At 37.2% G+C, this 24,683-nt stretch overlaps 1 protein-coding gene across 3 annotated transcripts in view; it reads left to right on the top strand.

The window, feature by feature from the left end:
• Window positions 1–24,683, top strand: part of LRBA (LPS responsive beige-like anchor protein) — a 719,345-nt gene that overhangs the window by 558,168 nt on the left and 136,494 nt on the right. For all 3 annotated transcript variants that reach the window (XM_065905003.1, XM_065905001.1, XM_065905002.1), the window contains exon 47: window positions 5,866–6,018. In XM_065905003.1, the coding sequence (XP_065761075.1) occupies window positions 5,866–6,018 (153 nt within the window). The remainder of the gene's footprint in view (window positions 1–5,865; window positions 6,019–24,683) is intronic.

Below are 24,683 nucleotides of genomic sequence, written 5' to 3'. Positions count from 1 at the left end.
CGAGCAATATAGTTTGATGAGTGTTGTAATAGGAAATACAGTATGTTATGTTCTTCTCCTCAGAACTTTCTCTGACAACGCCAACTTTTAGGCATCCTTTTTTCTTTTGAATTTCTAGAGGCTGTTTGTGCTTATAACCAATTTACTCCCAATTAATATATCCTTTCACTGTTTGGGAATTTATATCTGTGATCTGTAAAGGGGAAGTAACATTTATGTCTCCATATCCCAGATCCTGACACACTTCTTTGTAGAGTAAAAATGAAGTGAATTTCTTTGTGATTGTGATTGCTATATAACACTTCATATCTATCTGATGCTATGTCAATGAATATCACAGAATCAAGTAACGGGAACTTTAAAAAAGTTTTACTCTGCTCATTATAGTGAGTTCTATCATTTTGTTTCCTGGAAATAATTGTGAGTGAGTATATTGGTACAGTTTTATTATTTAAATGCAGTTGACTCTTGAACAACATAGGTTTGAACTGCATGGATCCACTTATCTCTGGATTTTTTCCAATAGTAAATACTGTAGTACTACCCTGCCCAGGATTGGTTGGATCCATGGACTCAGAGCCGCCTAAGCAGGACACAGAGGAGCTGCAGATAGGAAGTGCCAGTGTTTGACTGGGTGGAGGGGTGCTGGTGTTCAGTTGCTAAGTCGTGTGCCACTCTTTGCGACCCCATGAACTGCAGCACGCCATCCTTCCCTGTCCTTCACTGTCTCCCTGAGTTTGCTCAAATTCATGGATACTGAGTCAGTGATGCCATCCAACCACCTCATCCTCTGTCGCCCACTTCTCCTGCTCTCAGTCTCTCCCAGCATCAGGGTCTTTTCCAGTGAGCCGACTCTTCACATCAAGTGAACAAAGTACTGGAACTTCAGCACCAAATCTTCCAGTGAATATTCAGGGTTGATTTCCTTTAGGTTTGATCTCCTTGCAGTCCAAAGGGCTCTCAAGAGTCTTCTCCAACACTACAGTTCAAAAGCACCAATTTTTTGGCACTCAATCTGCTTTATAGTCCAACTCTCACATCCATACATGACTACTGGAAAAACTGTAGCTTTTACTGTATGAACTTTTGTTGGCAAAGTAATGTCTCTGCTTTTTAATACACTGTCTAGGTTTGTCATAGCTGTTCTTCCAAGGAGCAAGCATCTTTTAATTTCGTGGCTGCAGTCATCATCTGCCTTGATTTTGGAGCCCAGAAAGTGAAATCTGACACTGTTTCCACATTTTCCCCATCTATTTGCCATGAAATGATAGGACCGGATGCCACGATCTTCGTTTTTTTGAACGTTGAGTTTTAAGCCAGCTTTTTCACTCTCCTATTTCACCTTCGTCATGAATCTCTCTTTAGTTCCTCTTTACTTTCTGTCATTAAAGTGGTATCATCTGCATATCTGAGGTTGTTGATATTTCTCCCAGCTTGTGATTCATCCACCCCAGCATTTCACGTGATGTACTCTGCATATAAATTAAATGTGTTCTCCAAGGATCAACTGTATAAATTTAAGTCCGTAACCACTAACTCAAGTATATAAGAAATGTCCTCATTTGAATTCAGATCTTCATATCTGGCTAGTAGGAAATTTATTCAGTCATTAGATGGTTAGGACAAAGGCCTCCTTTCCCAAGGCTTGGATGAGATACAGGCTTATGTGGTACCTAAAAAAATTGACTCTCACATCTTCAGTTCATCTTTTTCACTAGTAATATATCCTGATTGTCTAGGATGTGTGGTCTTTTGGAAGCTGGCAGCTCTGCTGATTATCCAAGCTTGAGTTAAATATTTGTTGATGCCAAAAGCCCTGGTGCCACGTGACTGGCTTAGCTAAATGCACCACCATGGAGCATATGTGCAGGTGGGCAGATTGCTCTCTGTCCTGGGGTGCTTGACTGAAGGAAAGAAAAGCCCAAACCTACCTATACTGCACTCACCAAACTGAGTTCTCTTGCGGCTGAATTAGCCCTGAAAGATTGCTTTTTTTCTAATTTGTACAGAGGCACCATATGAACAAGTTGTGATTCTGATTACCACTTACCACCATCCCCTAGGTTCCACACTAACCTCTTTATCCCCTCCCCTTCTCCTTTGGCTGACAGAACACTGACTACCAATTTTGAGAATCTCGGCTCCCTAATTCTGGGGAAAATCTCTCTTCTCTTTCATTTCTGTGTTTTAAAAAATACTCACCCTTGACACTACTTCTCCTGGACATTTTACATAATCTCCTGTTTGCTTAGACTTGCACAAAAGACAGAAAAAAGGGATGTTTTCAGGAGGCCTCTTCTCTGGACCCTGCTAATATTCTGGAAATGCCTGACAACTGTCTTGAAATTGGAAGGATGTATGGAGTGGGAGATTGAGAAGTAAAAAGTAAAGAAGTATAACACAGAATTCCCATCCCAGTAAATTTCAAGTGAAATATTAAGCCTAGTTTTTATTTGTTTTTTTTTTGTTTTCTGTTTAAATGTTTTGTTTTGTAGTGGGGAATAGCCAGTTAGCAAACACTGTTGTGATAGTTTCAGGTGAAGAGCAAAAGGACCTAGCCACACATGTACACGTATCCATTCTCCCTCAAAGCCCCCTCCCATCCAGCCTGCCACATAACATTGAGCAGACTTCCATTAATTTTTAACTGATAAATTTTACAATTCTAATTTTGAGTATCTTTATAGCATCCTTTATACAAAATTTAAAGGGTATCTATGGGCTTCCCTGGTGGCTCAGAGGTTAACGCGTCTGCCTGCCATGCAGGAGACCCGGGTTCGGTCCCTGAGTTGGGAAGATCCCCTGGAGAAGGAAATGGCAACCCACTCCAGTATTCTTGCCTGGAGAATCCCATGGAGGGAGGAGCCTGGTAGGCTACAGTCCATGGGGTCACAAAGAGTTGGACACAACTGAGCGACTTCACTTTGATACTTTGATCTTTAGTAGGAAATCACAAATAAAGTCTATGGTAATTATGGAAATTGATAAGTTTTTACCTCCCTCCCAGCATTATAGAAATTATACAACTGAAAGTTTAACATGGTCCAGTCATATCTTTTATTAAAAATTTCTTGTTTATTTTATATGTAATTTTGCTCTATTTTATGTTGAGATAAATTAATTGAATTTACCTTTAGGGTAAGGGCTTCCCTGGTGGTTCAGATGATAAAGAATCTACCTGCAATACAGGCAACACAAGTTCGATCCCTGGGTCGAGAAAATCCTCTGGAGGAGGAAATGGCAACCCACTCCAGTATTCTTGCTTGGAGAATTCCATGGACAGAGGAACCTGGAGGGCTACAGTCCATGGGGTCACAAACAGTCAGACAGGACTGAGCAACCAACATACACAGACATACATACATATTTAGAGTAAGCTGTCAGTATTGAAGTTAGAAAATAAATTCATAATGAACTTAGGTTTAAATAAAATGGGCCAGGAACGAAATATATTTCTGTTAATTGAATTTAGAACTTGTAAGAGAACCAACAAAGAGCATTTACCTTTTGAGCAAATATATTTTTGTCAGTTTATTTAGCTAAATAAAATGAGAGATGTAGAAGATAGGGATAAACATAAAAAAAATCATAAGAACTTTGGTACTACATAAGAAGAATTAAAAATTTTATTTTTACGAAAATTGGTATGAAAGGTCACTTGTCCCCTTTCTGCTTTCTAGATATGGTCTCAAGAGTATATTTTTTGTATATTTTTACTGTGTAATATGTATCTCTGATTTATGATGCAGATGACTAATCTCCCAAATAAAAACTTGGCAGAAACCTAGCATCTAAAATTCAGCCATTATAATTGTTTTGACTCCTAGGAGAATTACTGCAGAGAAGCATAATGTGTATAAGAAGCAGAAGAAGGATGACATCCTCTGTGAGAGTGTTAGGGTGAGGGTAGGGGTACACAAGTATTATAGCATACTTCAGCAAATTGATAGTTAAAAAGCGACATATCCATATATGAGTGAAAAAAATGGCCATGGAATAAGTTGTATCCAACTCTTTTGTGACCCCATGGACTGTAGCCTACCAGACTCCTCTGTCCTTGCAATTTCCCAGGCAAAACACTGGAGTGGGTTACCATTTCCTTCTCCAGGGGATCTTGCTGACCCAGGATCAAACACACGTCTCCTGCCTTCACAGGCAAGTTCTTTACCACTGAGCTACCATCAAAGCCCGTGTGTGTGTGTGTGTGTGTGTGTGTGTGTGTGTGTGTGTGTGTAACTTTTTTTCAGGAGAACTAATTTTCTTATCATGAAAAAATGGAAAGTTTTTGTGTACTTTTTAAAAAAAATGCTTAGAATATATGTTAAAAACATCTTTAAAATGTTTAGCAGTGTGTATACTATATAAGTAGAGTCTATGCTTTTTTGATGATTAAGTACAGAGGCTTTAATTACATAGAGTTAAATGTTGATCTAAATGTTTCTCTTAATTTCCAAACTTATCATAAATCAGCTATGTAACCTTGGGTAAATTGCTTAAGTTCTTTGAGCCTTAGTTGATTCTTTAAAAGGTGATGATACCGTACCTTGTAAAACTGTTGTGAAGATTAAATGTGATGAGTTATGAAGTTTAAATGTGATGTTTATTAAGAGTTTATTTTAGTACCTGACTCATCTCATGCAGTAAATGTTATTTAGCTCAAACAAATTGAATATAGCTTTTTGTTGCATAAAATAGCACATATATGTCTTTTGTTAGACTTATATACATCATTTTGGAGAAGAAGATAAAATTTTTGTATGATCACTGTGTCATTTTATTTATGATTAAACTTTTAATAGGATTCTTTCTTTTAAAAAATTTTTTCTTTGAGTTTAATTGTTTTTCAAGTTAGTGATCATGTGGTGCCAGGCATTTGGAGGACAGGGCATTTCTACCCTGCTTAGTTAATTATTGTGATTGTAAACAAAGGATGTACGATTCAAAGTCAAGCAGCATTTCACATGGATGATGGAGGTGATAATAGCTTAATTCCTGCTGAATTTTTTTTCTTTGCTCTAGTGAATTCATACTGACCTTGTTCAAAATCTGATGACCTCCCTATTTTACTCAACCATTTGGAAAGGCAGGCTGCCATAGCTGGCCCTGAGGGGGTAGCTGAAAGACCACTGAGTCACTGACCCATGTCAAGACTGGATTTCAAGTCTGATCTGTAGGACCTCTGAAATAATTATACATGGGGCTTATTGTACTCAGAAACCTAACTGGTTGCATTTTTGTGCTTATTAAGTATCTTGTTAAAGTGTTTTAAATGTCCTTATTTAAGTCATATTTAATTTACTCTTTCTCATGCAGGTCATTTTCTAGACTAATTATAAAGTTTGATCTTTTATCAGAGTTAGTACCATAAAACTAAACTTGAATGTTTTGAAATGTGAGCAAAATATATTACTACACCATAGCTAACTTCATTGACTAACTTCCTGGTTCATGATGGACCAAAGCTTTTTAATGTTTATAAAGATTTTGTTTTTTTATGGCAAAAATTACATATACCTAAACAAAAAAATTTAATTTAAGCTGTTGTTAATATTGTTGCACATTAATCTCTGTTTATATGTTTTCTAACCTCAAATATTACTCAAATGTTTGTATTTTAAGGGTTTTGAGGTTATAAGAATTGTCATAAGGAAAGCATATGACCACCCAGTAAGGTGTTGTTTTAGACTTGGTTGGATGTGATCTGTCAGCCTTGATAGAACTTTGTGATATAGCTAGGATATGAAAAAAGAAAAAAATTTCCTATGTTTATTTTGCTCTCTGCATAATAGGAAATGTTTAGCTTTTTATAAATACCTTCAGTATTCTACAGTTTATAATATGACTTTGTCTTTTATTTTTATATAGGAATTGATCCCTGAATTTTATTATCTCTCTGAGATGTTTGTCAACTTCAATAATTATAATCTTGGAGTCATGGATGATGGGACAGTAGTGTCTGATGTTGAACTTCCTCCTTGGGCCAAAACCTCAGAAGAATTTGTTCGCATAAACAGATTGGTAAGTAGGAATCATCTACTCTGTCATGAAACTTTTCTCAAAGTGCATTTCATGTGTTGGTGTAATCATTAACCCTTGCTCTTCTGAACACACTATAGTTGATAGGGATAACTGAAAGTGACGTGATAGTTCATAAATCTCTGTGTATACTTTATAAAATCTTATTGACGTGAAAGGTATAATGGTTTCTTTTATGCAGAATTTAGGCTACTTTTATATGAATGTGATGATTCAAGATTATAAATGAAAGCTACAAGTGAATTTCTTAGAGAATGCTATGCTTTTTGAAACACGAGTTTCTTGTACCGTTAGTAGTACGTAATTCTGTGTTCCAGGTTAGAAGGCCGTTGAGCATTTTGACAATAGAAACAAGATTTTCAAATTATAACCTGTGTCTATCTTTTGAAGAAAAACTTCATGTAATATTTAGAATAGGAAAACTTTAAAATTTAAAGCACAGTCTTCTCTGTGCTTACAAAACACTCTTAAGAATCCTCCACTGGACTCTTTAATGTCCCTGTTTTATGGGTTCTAGATTATTCTATGAAAAACTAATAGGGCTTTTCCTTTTTGCCCTTAACTTTCGTAAATGCTGGGAATCAGAAAGCCTTATTCTCAGTTTTTTTAAAGTAGTATCTTTATCTTCATACTAAAAATTGAATGTGAATTTCATTGTGTTTTTAATTTACACCAATACAAAAAAAAATTTTTTTTTTGGTACCACTAAGACGGTAGTCACTGAGAGAGGGCATCAGAGGGCAGACAGACTGCAGCCACAATCACACACAGCTAGCCAATCTTCACATGGACCACAGCCTTGTCTACTCAATGAAACTATGAACCATGCCGTGTGGGGCCACCCAGGACGGACGGGTCACGGTGGACAGTTCTGAAAAAACGTGGTCCACTGGAGAAGGAAATGGCAAACCACTTACGTATTCTTGCCGTGAGAACCCCATGAACAGTATGAAAAGGCAAAAAGGTAGGACACTGAAAGATGAACTCCCCAGGTCGGTAGGTGCCCAGTATGCTACTGGAGATCAGTGGACAGATAACTCCAGAAAGAATGAAGAGACGGAGCCAAAGCAAAAACACCACCTAGGTGTGGATGTGACTGGTGATAGATGCAAGGTCCAATGCTGTAAAGAGCAATATTGCATAGGAACCTGGAATGTTAGGTCTATGAGTCAAGGCAAATTGGAAGTGGTCAAACAGGAGATGGCAAGAGTGAACGTCGACATTTTAGGAATCAGCGAACTAAAATGGACAGGAATGGGTGAATTTAACTCAGATGACCATTATATCTACTACTGTGGGCTGGAATCCCTTAGAAGAAATGGAGTAGCCATCACGGTCAACGAAAGACTCCGAAATGCAGTACTTAGGTGCAATCTCAAAAACGACAGAATAATCTCTGTTTGTTTCGAAGGCAAACCATTCAATATCACGGTAATCCAAGTTTAGCTCTGACCAGTAATGCTGAAGAAGCTGAACGGTTCTATGAAGATTTACAAGACCTTCTAGAACTAACACCCAAAAAAGATGTCCTTTTCATTATACGGGACTGGAATGCAAAAATAGGAAGTCAAGAAACACCTGGAGTAACAGGCATATTTGGCCTTGGAGTACAGAATGAAGCAGGGCAAAGGCTAATAGAGTTCTGCCAAGAGAACACACTGGTCATAACAGACACCCTCTTCCAACAACACAAGAGAAGACTCTATACTTGGACATCACTAGATGACCAACACCAAAATCACATTGATTATATTCTTTCCAGTCAAAGATGGAGAAGCTCTATATAGTCAGCAAAATCAAGACCAGGAGCTGATTTTGGCTCAGATCATGAACTCCTTATTGCCAAATTCAGACATAAATTGAAGAAAGTAGGGAAAACCACTAGACCATTTAGGTACGACCTAAATCAAATCCCTTATGATTTTACAGTGCCAGTGAGAATTAGATTTAAGAGACTAGATCTGATAGACAGAGTGCCTGAAGAACTATGGACGGATGTTCATGATATTGTACAGGAGACAGGGATCAAGACCATCCCCAAGGAAAAGAAATGCAAAAAAGCAAAATGGCTGTCTGAGAAGGCCTTACAAATAGCTGTGAAAAGAAGAGATGTGAAAAGCAAAGGAGAAAAGGAAAGATAACACCCATTTGAATGCAGAGTTCCAAAGAATAGCAAGGAGAGATAAGAAGGCCTTCCTCAGTGATCAGTGCAAAGAAATAGAGGAAAACAATAGAATGGGAAAGACTAGAGATCTCTTCAAGAACATTAGAGATGCCAAGGGAAGATTTCATGCAAAGATGGGTTCAATAAAAGACAGAAATGGTATGGACCTAACAGAAGCAGAAGATACTAAGAAGAGGTGGCAGGAATACACAGAAGAACTGTACAAAAAAGATCTTCATGACCCAGATAACCATGATGGTATGATCACTCACCTAGAGCCAAATATACTAGAATGTGAAGTCAAGTGGGCCTTAGGAAGCATCACTACAAACAAAGCTAGTGGAGGTGATGGAATTCCAGTTGAGCTGTTTCAAATCGTGAAAGATGATGCTGGGAAAGTGCTGCACTCAATATTTCAGCAAATTTGGAAAACTCGGCAGTGGCCACAGGACTGGAAAAGGTCAGTTTTCATTCCAATCCCACAGAAAGGCAATGCCAAAGAATGCTCAAACTATCACACAATTGCACTCATCTCACACACTAGTAAAGTAATGCTCAAAATTCTCCAAGCCAGGCTTCAGCAATCCATGAAGCATGAACTTCCAGATGTTCAAGCTGTTTTTACTACACTTGATCTTAGCCAAAAGGCCGAGAAGTGATCAAGCTGTTTTTAGAAAAGGTAGAGGAACCAGAAATCAAATTGCTAGCATCCGTTGGATCATCAAAAAAATGAGAGTTCCAGTAAAACATCTGTTTCTGTTTTATTGATTATGCCAAAGCCTTTGACTATGTGGATCACAACAAACTGTGGAAAATTCTGAAAGAGATGGGAATACAGACTACCTGATCTGCCTCTTGAGAAGTCTGTATAGGTCAGGAAGCAACATTTAGAACTGAACGTGGATCAACAGACTGGTTCCCAATCGGAAAAGGAGTACGTCAAGGATGTATATTATCACCCTGCTTATTTAACTTATTTGCAGAGTACGTCATGAGAAACACTGGGCTGGATGAAGTACAAGCTGGAATCAGGATTGCCGGGAGAAATATCAATAACCTCAGATATGCAGATGACACCACCTTTATGGCAGAAAGTGAAGAAGAGCTAAAGAGCCTCTTGGTGAAAATGAGAGAGGAGAGTGAAAAAGTTGGCCTAAATCTCAACATTCAGAAAACTAAGATCATGGCATCTGTTCCCATCACTTCATGGCAAATAGATGGTGAAACAGTGGAAACAGTGGCAGACTTTATTTTCTTGGGCTCCAAAATCACTGTAGATGGTGCTTGCAGCCATGAAACTAAAAGATGCTTACTCCTTGGAAGGAAAGTTATGACCAACCTAAACAACATATTAAAAAGCAGAGATATTACTTTGCCAACAGTTAAAAAGCAGAGATATTACTTTGTCCATCTAGTCAAAGCTATAGTTTTTCCAGTGGTCATGTATGGATGTGAGAGATGGACTATAAAGAAAGCTGAGCACTGAAGAATTGATGCTTTTGAACTGTGATGTTGGAGAAGACTCTTGAGAGTCCCTTGGACTGCAAGAAGACCCAACCAGTCCATCCTAAAGGAGATCAGTTCTGAGTGTTCATTGGTAGGACTGATTTTGAAGCTGAAACTCCAATACTTTGGCCACCTGATGCAAAGAGCTGACTCATTTGAAAAGACCATGATGCTGGGAAAGATTGAGGGCAGGAGGAGAAGGGGACGACAGTGGATGAGATGGTTGGATGGCATCACTGTCTCAGTGGACATGAGTTTGGGTGGACTCCGGCAGTTGGTGTTCGACAGGAAGGCCTGGCATGCTGCGTTCCATGGGGTCTCAAAGAGTCGGACTTGACTGAGCGACTGAACTGAACTGAATTGAAAACAAAAATTATTTCATTTTTGTTTTCTTCATGCCTTTTCTTTCTTTATCTACCAACAATTGTATCTTAATCCTGTATTTTAGATCCTAATTGTAATCTTGCTTTTATTGGAATTTCACATTTTATTTGTATTGGAAGCAATGCAGAAGGAGTGGAAAGAATATAGACTTTGACATTAGACTAGTTTTCCTAATCCTGGATCACATTGCTGGTTATGGAACCTTAGGCAATTTAACCTTTCTGAGCCTTGGTTTCCTCACTGAAATTTGAAAATAATTTGTATAAAGCTATAATTAGGTATGTAAATTACCTAGAATTTTCTCTGGCTTATGAGAAACATTCAGTAAATAGCACCTAACATTACTCTATCACAGTCTTAAGGTACCTGTTGCATTTTGGTTTACCTCACACATTTTTCAAGATTTTCAAGCTACTGTAATTAAATGGAAGCCCCAAACAAACCTTAGTTCTGAATGATGTGGAAGGAATGTTAAACTTTAAATGTGGCAATTGTCCATCATTGTATGATTTTTTTTTTTTTTTAACCCCCTTCAGCAGTGTATAGATGTCAATAGAAGGTACAGTGATTCTGTAGTTTTTAGGGTTGGGGGCAAGTTTGTTTTTGCTTACAGTTATTTCCTACGTTTACAAAACACGTTTATTAGGTGTAATTGACATACCATAAAAGCCACCTTTTAAAAATTCTCAATTCAATGAGTTTTAGCAAATTTATAGAATTTTGTAAGCATCAACACAATCAGCTCACATCACTCCAGATGTTTCCTTGTATACGTTTGCTCCCAATCCTAGTTCTAGGCAATCACTGATTCTGTGAAAAAGCTCTTCTTTTTCTGGAAATCTTACATAGATAGAAACCTGAAGAGTGTAGTCCTTTTGTACCTGACTCTCTTACTCTGCACGGTGTTCTGGAGACTCATCATGTGCATATAGCGTTAGTTCCTTTGTTTTCCTGCATAGTGTCCCTCTGTATAGATAGTAACATATTTTGTTTATTTACCAGCTTATAGACATTTTGCTTTCTTCCGGTTTTAGGCTGTTAAGAATATTTGCATATGTTTTAGAGCCGATATCTGTTTTCATTTGTCTTGGATAGAGTTCTAGGAGTTTAATTCCGGAGTCATATGATAATAGGGCTTCCCAGGTGGTGCGGTGGTAAAGAATCTGCCTGCCAATGCAAGAGACATGGGTTTGATCCCTGGGTCAGGAAGATCCCCTGGAGTAGGAAATGGCAACCTGTTCCAGTACGCTTGCCTGGAAAATCCTATGGACGAGGAGCCTGGCAGACTACAGTCCATGGGGTTGCACAGAGTCAGACATGACTGACTGACCACATGCACACATGATGAGAATATATTTACTGTTTTGCATTCCCATCAACAGTGTGTGAAGTTTCAGTTTGCCGTATCCTTGCAAAGATTTGGTATTGCCAATCTTCTTTACTTTAGCTCTTCAGTGATTCATTGTGATTTTAATTTGTGTTTCAGTAATGACTAATGGTTTTGATAACCTTTAACAGGCTTATTTTCTACTCATATATTCTTTGGTGAACAACCTTTAACAGGCTTATTTTCTACTCATATATTCTTTGGTGAACTATCTATTCAAATCTTTTGCCTGTTTTTTAATTGTGTTGTATGTCTTTTTATTATTTTGTTGTAAGACGTCTTTATATATTCCCCATAAAAGTGCTTTTTCCAACATATGTTTTGCAGGTCTTTTTCTCAAAGTTTTTGGCTTGTGTTTGGCTTTTTAATGGTTCCATTTTGAATGAATGTTTTTGTTAACTATTCAGTCAGTTCAGTTCAGTCACTCAGTCGTGTCCAACTCTTTGGGACACCATGAATCACAGCATGCCAGGCCTCCGTGTCCATCACCAACTCCCGGAGTTTACCCAAACTCTTGTCCATCGAGTCGGTGATGCCATCCAGCCGTCTCATCCTCTGTCGTCCTCTTCTCCTCCTGCCCCCAATCCCTCCCAGCATCAGGGTCTTTTCCAATGAGTCAACTCTTCACATCAGGTGGCCAAATTATTGGAGTTTCAGCTTCCACATCAGTCCTTCCATTGAACACCCAGGACTGATCTCCTTTAGGATGGACTGGTTGGATCTCCTTGCAGTCCAAGGGACTCTATTCGGTAGATATAAAATAATATTTATATAATATTTGAAAGATATAAATTGTCATTCCCATTCTTCAGAAACGTATCTCTTAGAAAAATTGAAATCATGTTGTGATCATTATTGAAACATGTTTTTCTTACTTTAAACTTTTAAGTCTCAAGGGAACCAATTCTCTATTAATTCATTAAGTCATCATTACCATGTTTAGTATGGCTAAAAATACAAAGAAATTTGTTAAAGTGTTTGCTTCAAAAAAGGTCTTAGAGGCTTTAAAACTCTTCAGTAATATTTTGACAGTTAAGGAAATATGACTATACAACGTAAGGTAAGCCACTCTCCTGACAGTACCATCACCCCTACTTAGACTGCTCTCTCCACAGAAAAACCAGGTCTATTTGGGACAAGTCTTCCAAGGGCATGGAGGAACGGAAGATGGCAGCTCACCACATTGTTTTTCATTAAGGTTTCAGTTTTGCCTACTCATACTCTAAACCTAGATATGATTATGAAATTTTATACAAAGTAGTATTTAATAATGCCAGTTGCACATTTATTATAAGTTAAATAAGGAAATAAGTGTTAGTCATTCAGTTGTGTCTCTTTGCGACCCCATGGGCTGTAGCCTGCCAGACTCCTCCCTCCATGGGATTCTCCAGGCAAGAATATTGGAGTGAGTTGCCATTCCCTTCTCCAGGGGATCTTTCCAACCTAGGGATTGAACCTTGGTTGCCTGCATGACAGGTGGATTCTTTACCATCTGAGCCACCAAGGAAGTCTATTATAACTTACTATTGAATTATTAAACATTTGTCCCAGCGTTTCCTCTTCCTGTGAACTTTACAGATGTGTTCACAGTTTAGGCTCTGAATATGCTTATGTTTGTAACAGAGCTCATAAAAATTCACTGCAAATTAAATCCAAACATTTTATAGTATAATACTTACATATCTGATAATTTTAACTCCTGATTAGGAAAATACTTGATTTTATGAAAGAATTTAATAACTCATTCATTCTTTCAAAAATATTTATTTTGCACCTATGATGAACAAAGCCTTCCTACAGTGCAGTTCATATTGACTTCTTTTAAAATTTTCTGTTGACTCTCTGTGACTAAATTGTTAGGATGATGTTTTACGTATCTGTTAGCATGTTATCACGTAAGGGTTTTATCCCCCTCCTCTTTTGGGTTTACCTCTTCAAGTCCACAGATTTTATGCAATGATTGTAGCTCATGAAATGCATACTACTTTGATCTGTGACCTTTTTGTGGTGCTAATCGGGTTCCTGATATCATTATACCTTACTCATTAATCATATTTCCTGCAGCCCGTCAGGCAGCCAGACAGAGCAAGTTCCTGTTTTCAGCCCTCTGTTGGCAGGTTTCTGCTTTTCCAGATTATTACAGACGATACTTTGGCTTCTCATAGTCAGAGCCACATCAAGCTGTGTGTTACAATTAAAGTCAGATGGTCCTCAGGTTGAACAGGGATATAGTGTTGCAGCTGTCTCTCTTCTTGGAACAAACCAGCACCAAGAACAGATGATCTATAGGACAGTGAATAATAACAGATTGTACAGTACTCCATTGGTAGCAGGGGATCCCAGATTTAATTAACTGACATACTCATTTTAAGATACCCAGCACGTCTTTTTAAAGTATTTGGTTGCCCAGATATTATCTCAAGGGAATAGAATATTTTTAGAAGCACGATTCTGATGTTGGACAGTAACCCTACATTTTCTTTTTTTTTGGAGGACTGTAACTGCTACCTTACCTAACCATGTTACTCCTTAGAGCTTTCTGTAGGTAATGAAGATCTAAATAAGAATAACTGCATTGACTGAAGTGTTGAATGTGTATTCAGAATCCTGTTTATTTTAGAAGGAAAACCCTCAGAGATCTGATTATTCTTTCAGGTATATAAATTAAATTTTCTTTGTTCTGAAGAGTTGGAATCAGGGAAAAGCCAAAACGGTCTTAACTACATCCCAGAGAGTGGTCTGTGTTATTTAATATTGCCTAGATCAGGGGAAAAAAATATTCCAAATGCTGCTTCAGAAATATAAATGAGAAACAGGCCTTCATACTTTCAAATAATATGAAAATGTATGAGTTCAGACTGCTCATCATTTATCTCATGATATAATGTCAATGTTATGGACCTATATTACACTGCCTCTTAGAACCCTTGAGTTTTAAGTTGAATAAGAGACATAAGACATAATAAGAAAACCGTTTTCTCAGCAGTAATGTTCCTTTAAAAGTTTATAGAAGTTGGTGAAGTGGAGCATTTTGTTTTACCTGCAGGATGTATAGTTTATTCAACTTATAATAGTAATTTGTTTGTTTAACAAGTATTTTTTAAAGTACTTTTTTGTTTGTTTAGCAAGTAAGTAAGTTTGTTTGTTTAGCAAGTAAGTTGCCTGCTTGTGTACCAGCGCTGTTAGTTAGACTCAGTGAACCAGACAGACAGCATCTCTACTCTTTGGAGATTACTTCCCGTTTGATAACTTAGGTTGTTGAAATAGAAAGCTTTTCAAGACAGAGAGGTGGCATGAATTTAATAAAGGACGTCTTCTATTGATGAATTGTCCTCAGGTTACCAGTTAGAATCCCATTTGCTTTTGTGTGTCTTCTATAGCTTGTCTTTCCTGCTGTGTCATAAAAGTGAGATGAGTTGTCACTTGCTTGAGAAGGTAAAGAAAAATAAAGTGAGTATGTTATCTTCTTTCCAGATGACATATGGACAGATTAAAAGTTATTTTTATGTTGTTTTTTAAGAGAAAAATTAAAAGTTCGTATTTTATTTTACCACCTACCTTGTCTTTTCCTATCTGTTGCTAAAATTTGAGTCTGTTGAGGGTAAACCTTCGTAGATCTTCTGTATGTGAATGAACTTGGTCAGTCTTTCTAACTTTTAAGAGCACTGACGAGGGGACATTTTTTCTAAAGCTTTTTAGAATACAGATGCTAGAAGCTAACATTTTTTTTCATACTGATCCTTTTCCAGTTGCCTTTTATTTTCCACATTGATAGTGATGTAGCAAAGAATATAAGTCATCAGAGTAATACGATTTGTAATAATTATTCTCAACTATGGGCATATCCTTTCCTCGACCTCCCTCATTGGATCTAAATCCTGGGAGGATGGGGACAGATTTTTATTAGTAGTTTTACAATCTAAAGCTATTATTGTTTGGTTTGCCTTTAATCCTGTTATGTAATTTACTGTTAAATCTACTTCAAAAAGGACACCTAAATAAGTGGAGGGAAAAGATGTATTGTGTTGCTAGATTAATTCTCTGTAATGTATTTATAAATTCACTATAGAATCCAGTCCACGTTCCAACAGAATTGTTTTGTTTTATTGGAATTGTGAAAACCTGATTGCAAAGGCCAAAGGACCTATTACAGCCAAAATCCTTTCTGAAAGGAAGAACAGATTTCAGAGGGACTTATTTTACTAGATATCAGTATCAATAGTTATTATAAAGCTGTAGTAATCATGGAATATTAGAAAAAGAAGACTAATAAAAGTGAACAGAGAACCCAGAAACAGACAAGGGCATATGAAGAAACTTCATCTGTCATAGAGTTGGTATTACAGATCTGTGGGCAAAGGAAGGACTTCTCAACTTAGATGCTGAGATAAATAGTAATTTTGTGTTGATTTTCAAGGGCTGCCATAACACAAATACTGGTTGGCTTACAGAACAGGAATGTATTGTCTCATAGTTCTGGAGGCTAGAAGTCTGAAATCATAGTTCAGCAATGTTGGTTCCTTCTGAGGGTTGTGGAGGAAGGATCAGATCTGGATCTCTTGCTGGCTTGTACTTAGCTGTGTTCTTCTTACGTCTCTAAAAGTCATCCTCCCTTTATGTGTGTCTATCTGTGTATCCAACTTTTCCCTTTTAATGAGGGCTCCAGTTATATTGGATTAGGGATACACTCTACTCCAGTATGACCTCATCTTAACATAAATAATTACATGTAGAATGGCCCTATTTCCAAATAAGGTCACATTCTGAGTTACTGGAAAGTTAGAATTTCAACAAATAAATTTTGGGGGATGCTGTTCAACCCATAACAGATTATTAATATGGAAAAAAATAAAATTAGAACCTTATATCAAGAATGAAAATTAAAATATATTAAAACTTTGCACCCCAAGGATTTGAAAAGAGACACATGTACCCCAAGGTTCATTGCAGCGCTGTTTACAATAGCTAAGACACAGAAGCAACCTAGATGTCCATCAGTAGATGAATGGATAGGGAATTGTGATGCATATACTCAATGGAATATTACTCAGCTATAGAAAGGAATGCATTTGAGTCAGTTCTAATGAGGTGGATGAAACTGGAGCCTATTACACTGAGCGAAGTAAGTCAGAAAGAAAAAGACAAATACTGTGTATTAATGCATGTATATGGAATTTAGAAAGATGGTACTGGTGATCCTACATGCAGGGCAGCAAAGGAGACACAGATGTAAAAGACAGACTCTTGGACTCAGTGGGAGAGGCGAGGGTGGGATGATTTGAGAGAATATCACTGAAATGTGTACATTACCATGTGTAAAACAGGTGATCAGAGCAAGTTTGATGCATGAAGCAGGTCACCCTAAGGTGCTCTGGGACAACCCAGAGGGATAGGGTGGGGATGGAGATGGGAAGGCAGTTCAGAATGGGAGGACATATGTATACCCGTGGCCGATTCATGTTGCTGTATGGTGAAAAGCATCACAATACTGTAATTATCCTCCAATTAAAATAAATAAATTGGTTTAAAAATAAGATACATTGATGCTTTACAAATGAAATAATAATTAATAATTTAATTTAAAAACCAAAAAGTCAAAATTATAAACTTTTAGAAATTAACACAAGAGAATTTCTTTGTGAACTTGGAACAGTTGAAAGTTTTTCAAACAAGGAACAAAAAATAAAATATGATACATTGCATTGGTTGATTTTTGGATGTTAAACCAACCTTGATTCCTTGAGTATATTATCTTTGGATGATATAAATTCTTTTGATGTATACTGCAATTTTTGTTGTTAACATTTGTTGAGAAATTACTATTTGGAAAGACTTGTTTGTCTATATTCATGAGGAATATTGAGATGTAGTTTTTTTATAATAGGTTTTTATGGTTTTAATATCAGGATTTATATTAGCTTCATAGAATGAGATAGCGCAAATTGTACCCTTTTCTATTTTCTAAAAGACTTTGTAAGAGATTGCTATTATTTCTTCTTTACATGTTTGATTGGAGTCAACTACTGATGTCATCAGTACATTAACTTATATGTGTGTGGTGTGAAGATTTTAAATTATGAAATCATTTTTTACTTGTTATAGGTTTATTAGAGTCTTGACTTTTTTCCTGAATCAATTTCAGTAGTTTGTGTCTTTCTAGGCATTTGGCCATTTAGCCTGAATTGTCTGTTTTATTGGTATAAAGTTGTTCATCACATGCCTTATAATTTTTATTTCTCTAAGTTTGGTAGTAGTATTACCTCATTTATTCCTGACTTTTTTGTAGGTTGTATTTTTTTTTTAATCACTCTTGCTAATACTTTGTCAGTTTTGTTGATCTTTTCTTATAACTTACCTGTCATTTGATTATTTTTTCTCTACTGTATATCCTTTTTTCCTTTCATTAGATTTTCACTCTAATAATAATTTTTTTCCTTTTGCTTGCTTTGAATTTGGCTTACTCTTACTAGATTCTTAATTTGAGAAAATAGTGTGTTATTTTTATTTTTAAATTTTTTTGAAATATAGTTAATTTACAGTATTGTGTTGATTTCTGCTGTACAGAAAGGTGAGGGTGGAATGGCTCCCTCATGGGTTTGATCTCTTGGTCAGGAGTATCCCCTGGAGAAAGTAATGGCAACCCACTCCAGTATTCTGGCCTGAGAAATCCCATGGACAGAGGAGCCTGGCAGGCTATAGTCCAAAGGGTTGCAAAGAGTCAGACACGAATGGGTGACTAAGCACATGAGCACACCTTATTTTCTAATATTGGCTTTTACAATTACAAATTTCTCTTTATGTACTATCTTTGCCACATCCCATAAGTTTTGATATTTTGTTTGCTTATTTTCATTCATCTGACAGTATTTTATAATTTCCCTGTGATTTCCTTTCTAAGCTCATGGATTTTTCAGAAGTATACTGCTTAGTTTCTATATTTGTGGATTTTCCAAATTTCCTTCTGTTTTTAATTTCTAATTTAATCTTACTGTGATCAGAGAATATACTTGTATGATTTCTGTTGTATTAAGTGTATGAGACTTGCTTTGTGATCTAGTTTATTGATATACTAGAGAATTCTCCATCTGCTTTCAAGAAGAATGGGTATTCTGCCATTGAGGAGTATTCTGCCATTGAAGAGTATTCTATAGACATCAGCTTATCAAATTTTTTTTGTATGTCTTTATACCTTTGCTGATTTTGCCTATTTCTATAAATTTTTGCTAGTTCAATGTTGAAATTCGCAAATGTTATTTTCAGTACAGTTTTTTACTTCATGTATTTTTTTGCATCCTGTGTTCACATACATATATTAATATCCTATGCCCGCTATACTGAACTGCCATCAACTTAGTGGCTTAAAAGAATAAAATTTATTCTGTCCTGGTTTTAGAAACCAGAAGCACAAAATCAATATTATACACCTTTAGAAGATCTCTGCCTCTGTCATCACGTTGTCTTCTCCTCTTTTGTTTATAGTGAAATGTCTTTCCAGCTTCTTATGAGGATGTGAGTGAAAGTCACTCAGTCATGTCCGACTCTTTGCAACCCCATCAACTATACAGTCAATGGAATTCTACAGGCCAGAATACTGGAGTGGGTAGCCTTCCCCTTCTCCAGGGGATCTTCCTCACCCAGGTTTCGAACCCAGGTTTCCCACATTGCAGGCAGAATCTTTACCAGCTGAGCCACAAGGGAAGCCCAAGAATACTGGAGTGGGTAGCCTATCCTTTCTCCAGCAGATCTTCCCAACCCAGGAATCGAACTGAGGTCTGCTGCATTGCAGGCAGATTCTTTACCAACTAAGCTATCAGGGAAGCCCCTCTTATGAGTATACATGTGATTATACTTAGTGCCCTCCCTCCTAATCCAGGACGATGCTGCCACCTCAAAATCATTAATTTAATTACATTGAGAAGATACTTTTCCCATTTAAGATAACACTTCTAAGTTCTATAGATAGGACTTGATATCTTTTTTTTCAAGGTAGGGCCTTTTTCAGCACTAGTTACTTGGTCATTTTTTCATCACAGATCGCCCCTCTGTTTCTGTGAATGTTTTGGTCTGATTTGCCTGATATTAGAAAAGCCAGTGCAGCTGCCTGTGGTTACTGTTTGCACGGCACACAGATTCTCGCTATTCTACCTTCAGCCTGTTTTGTTTTGTCTTGGATTCCACAGTGTATCCTTTGTAAACACCGTATAGTTGGATTGTGTTATTTATTCAGTCCCATTGTTTCTGCTATTTAATGCTGTTGTTCATATGATTAGATTCATGTCTCCATTTTGATAATTATGTTCTTTAATTTTGGGTCTTTTTGTTTCTCTGTTCCTGCTTTTAAATTTTCTTTTATATTAGATATTTCTAGTCTATGATTTTGTTTCTTCATTAACTTGTGTTTAACTATTTCTTTTAGATAATTTCCTAGTCATTACTCTAGGGACAAAATGCATCTTAATCTATTGCAGTCTACTTCAGGTTAATATTAGCTTAATTTCAGTAAAATATAGTGATTGTTTCAATTAAGCTACATTTCTCCCCCCATACTTTGTGCTTTTGTCATGTATAGTACATCTCTCTCTCTCTATATATATATATATATATATATTTTTTATAAAACTACCCTGCAGTGTTACAACTATTGCTTTATGCAATCTTATGCCTCCTAAAGAAGTTAAGGAGAAAAATGCCTATTAATTTTATTTACTACTCTACCTTAATAGAAATATTCCAAAATGAATAGAAGAGTGCTTCCGATACTCAACCATCATGCAGGAATAAGATAATTCTCATTAAAAAAAAGTTCCAGGAAGTGAAGTTTATACTTTCAAATTCTAATGTTTTGCAACATTTTCTTTGAAAAGAAATCTTTTTATGAAATGGATTGCACATTTCCCTGCCTCTTAAGCAGAGAATAGCTTTTCCTGGAATCATGACGGTGACCATGTTATTCACTCACTTGTGCCCGACTCTTTGCAACCCTATGGACTGTAGCCCTCCAGACTCCTCTGTCCCTGGGATTTTTCTGAAGTACTCATTGTTATACATTTGGGTGTTTTTTGTGATGTCCTAAAAATTGAGGTACATAGAACATTTTGTTCTTTAGCTAAGACGACCCACACTTTTCTGCCGCACCTTTTAGCTTTCCTTTTAGCATTTTAGAGTTCTTACCTGTGCGATCTGTCGTTTTAGTATTTCAGGGTTTCCATCTTCTGCTCTATTATGTTCTTTTATGCATATGAGGCAAGGTAAAAGCTTGACTACTGCCCCCACAACTCCCACTATTAAAGTTAAGCCAAACAGTATTGTAAAAGCTCATAACCTTATCCTCATTACCACACCCTCAAAAAACAAAACAAAACCCTACACAGCTCTTCTCCAAAACTCTCGTCTTCCTTGAAACGTTTCATAAAAACATCCTGCATACCACCCTGTGGTCTTTCTACAACCCATTCTCAATCTGGTTTTGTACATGTGTGACTTGTAGATCATTATTCTCCTTACCCAGTGGACTTTAGGTGCCTTATGGAATATGAAATGCTGGCTTCAGGTGTAAACTGAATCCTTTATAGAGGTGTATTTTATTTTATTTTATTTTTAATTTTTTTTCCATTTATTTTTATTAGTTGGAGGCTAATTACTTTACAGTATTGTAGTGGTTTTTGCCATACATTGACGTGAATCAGCCATGGATTTACATGTGTTCTCCATCCTGAACCCCCCTCCCACCTCCCTCCCCATTCCATCCCTCTGGGTCATCCCAGTGCACCATAGAGGTATATTTTTAAGTGTGGCATATGGAAAACATAATCTGCGTCAGAATCCCCTGAGGTACAGTTAATAAATAAGGCACAATTATTTATTCATTCATCCAATGCTTCTTGAGTACTTATTTTGTACTATTCTAGTGGCTTACTATTGATTAAATGAAGAGAAGGTCTAAACCCTCATCCTAACCTCAAAACAGTGGGGAAAAGATGGACTTTATGATAAATGGTTTGAGCAAACCATATGAAAAAAAAATAACTTTAGATTTGTTATATCAGAAACCAAGGATTAGATATTTAAATGTGAAAAGATGAAACAAATGCAAAAAAAAAAATTATTGAGTTTCTATATAACCTGAGGGTGGGGAAAACTTTCCCAACTTTGACTGAACATGCAAAGTAATAAAAAAAAACTGGTCACATTGAGTACATAAACACTGATAACTTTACATAGCAAAATGCACCAGAAGCAAAGTCAAAAGACGGCTGACAAACTGAATGAATTGAAAACTTAGACAAATGGTAGTGAACCTCATTTATAGAGAAGTCCTAAAAATTATACAGAAATAAACCCAGCAATCTAATAGAAAAGTAAGCAGCAATTCACAGAAAATAAATGTCAGTACCCCTTAAATATATGAAAAAAATACTCAGCCTCACTCAAAATAACAGAAATATAAATTGTACTGAAATACCATCTTCATCTTTCTGTTTGGTAAATTTCAAAAATTCACCCAGCTGCTCTGTTGACAAGATTGTGGGAAAAGAGGCATTCTTCTCCCCTGCTGATGGCAGTATCTAACAAAATTACTCATCTATCCTTGGACCCAGCTTTCAGGTATCTTTCCCAAAGTTACACTGACCAAATAAGAAATGTCATATTCACGAGTGGAATCTATTTTCTTTAACAGTTTTGACTCTGAAACTATTAAACATTTTATATAACTTAAAAAATAAGAAAAGGGAAGATTCAGTTTTTAAAAATTGTAAAATAAGCAAATGGGTAATAGTGTTCATGTCCTTAAGAAATCAAGATTTTTAGTGAGAGGGAAGGGAGTTCAAATATAAAATGAGTAAAAAATAGAAGAGTCTTAGGAGCAGCCAGACAGTGGCCTTCAGAGCCTGCATTTTATTCTTGTGCCGTGTGCTGTGTGTGCTGTGCTCAGTCGCTCAGTCGTGTCTGACTCTTTGCGGCCCATGGACTGTAGCCCGCGTCCACGGGGATTCTCCAGGCAAGAATACTGGATTGGATAGCCATGTTCTCCTCCAGAAGATCTTCTCAACCCAGGGATCGAACCGAGGTCTCACGCATTGCAGGCAGCTTCTTTACCATCTGAGACACTAGGGAATCCCAATAATACTGGAGTGGGTAGCCTGTCCCTTCTCCAGGGGAACTTCCCAACCCAGGAATCAAACCGGGGTCTCCTGCATTGCAGGCAGATTCTTTGCCAGCTAGCTACCAGGAATATTTTAGTTGTTAACCTGCACTAAGCAGATCTTGCAGGCTTCCCACACAGCACACTGGTAAAGAATCTGCCTCCCAGTGCGGGAAAAGCAAGAGACACAGGTTCAATTCCTGAATCGGGAAGATCCCCTGGAGAAGGAAATGGCAACCCACCCCAGTGTTATTGGCTGGGAAACCCCATGGACAGAGGAGTCTGGTGGACTTCAGTCCATGGGATTGCAAAGAATTAAGACATGACTACACACACACACACGCACACACACAAGCAGATGTTCAAGTGATAGCACGTAGAGCAAAATCATTTGTTACAAAGAATTTAATTCAAAGAAGCCAGCATATTTCTTCATTCTGGCCAGCACCGTATGAGTTAGCCAAAACTGTATGAGAAATCAAATACAAGCAACAGTCTCCATATGGTAATACTGATTTATAATGAAAGACAATTGGATGATCTTAATTAACTGAGCAGTACTTTTTCAGTGCTTACATTCTTCTGGGTTCTGAGTTTATAGAGGCAATCAAAATAGACAAGGTCCCTGCCCTTGTGGAATGACACGTAAATTCCAAAGGAATTCTCATTGGCCGTGTTAGCCTGATGTCTCTATTTCCAGCACAGAGATAGTGCCTGCCACGAGAATCATAATATTCATATTTATGTTGTTGAACACCATCTTTTCTAGGTTTGTTTAGGGCACACTGCCAAATTCTTACTTTCTATGCTTCCCTTTTAGAATTTCTATGTTGACCATCCCCTTTCTGTTAACAGTTTCTTTAAACAAGGAACCAACTGTCTTAAACTTCTTAATAATGTCATATTTATATAAAAATTCATCACAATCACCAAGTTTAGAATTTGGGTATTCTTCCATTATTACTTAGGATATTATTTTACAAATGCCTATTGTAATTTATTTAAGAACAAATTTTCATACCTCTAATTTGTTAAATTCTGAAAGTACCTGATGCACTGACTTCAGGGGAAAAAAGAGAGAGAGAGAAACCCCATGGTAACATCCTGAATGCCCAGAGCAGTTGATGTTCTCCAGAGGTTAGAAGTAAGGAGACAGAGAAGGGTGGAAGGAGGAGACTTTTTATAATAGGGAGAAAAAAAAGGTTTGGAAAGTATCCGATTTACTTTTTCATTTTTGATCTTTGTGGAAATTATCACAGCAGTGTGCAGTCTGGTACAGCTGGAAGTTATCATTCCTGCCAGGGAGGAGCGGTAGCGGTTGGAGGAGCCAAGGTGGGGCTGATGGGCTCACAACGTGAGACTGGAGGTGGGGTTTGCAGGAGCCGCGCCGCCCGCTTCGCTCACAGCGCCGTTGCTGCTGGCGGGGCTCTGCGGCTGGAGGAGGTGCCTCCAGTCCCTCAGGCCTGTGTTCCTGGCACTGGGCCACGTCACCCGCAGTGGCAGTTTGTCTGAAAAGCAGCGTCTCTGCTGAGATGGAGTGGGGGTTGTTCTACCTGCGGATGCTTCCATGCAACTCTGCACAGTGATTCCCGATAAATGACTGCTTACTGTGGTATTTATGTCTGTTTGATTTGCCAGTAACTGGTGTTATGTTCAACAGATTTTTCCAGCTAAAAATTTTGTGTGAACCAGCAATATCCTTGGTCATGATAACCAAAAAATGGCCTTTAAAATAGGTCTTTTTTCTATTAATAGATATTCCAAATAAGTGTTAGGTTATGTTCTATAAAGTAGATATTCTGACGTTTTCAATTTTAAGCAAAGGCAAATTTAGTTAGCAGAGTGACTTTCACTTTCACTGTTATAATATTAAATAATGTATTCAATTAAATGCCATGACTGTGGTACTTGATTTTTGTTTTATATATGGAAATGTGTATCTCAGATTTTTCTGAGGCGTTTTAGAATTTCTTTTGCTTAAATCAGTTTCTGATGTTTCTTTTCTTCTCTCTCATTCTCTCTCACTTTTTCCTTCAAGTATTTTAACCACATTTATGTCCTAC

Source organism: Muntiacus reevesi, chromosome 13 (assembly GCF_963930625.1).
Source record: "Muntiacus reevesi chromosome 13, mMunRee1.1, whole genome shotgun sequence".
Lineage (NCBI taxonomy): Eukaryota > Metazoa > Chordata > Mammalia > Artiodactyla > Cervidae > Muntiacus > Muntiacus reevesi.
Note: the sequence above shows the minus strand (reverse complement) of the source record. Positions and strands in the feature narration are given on the sequence as shown.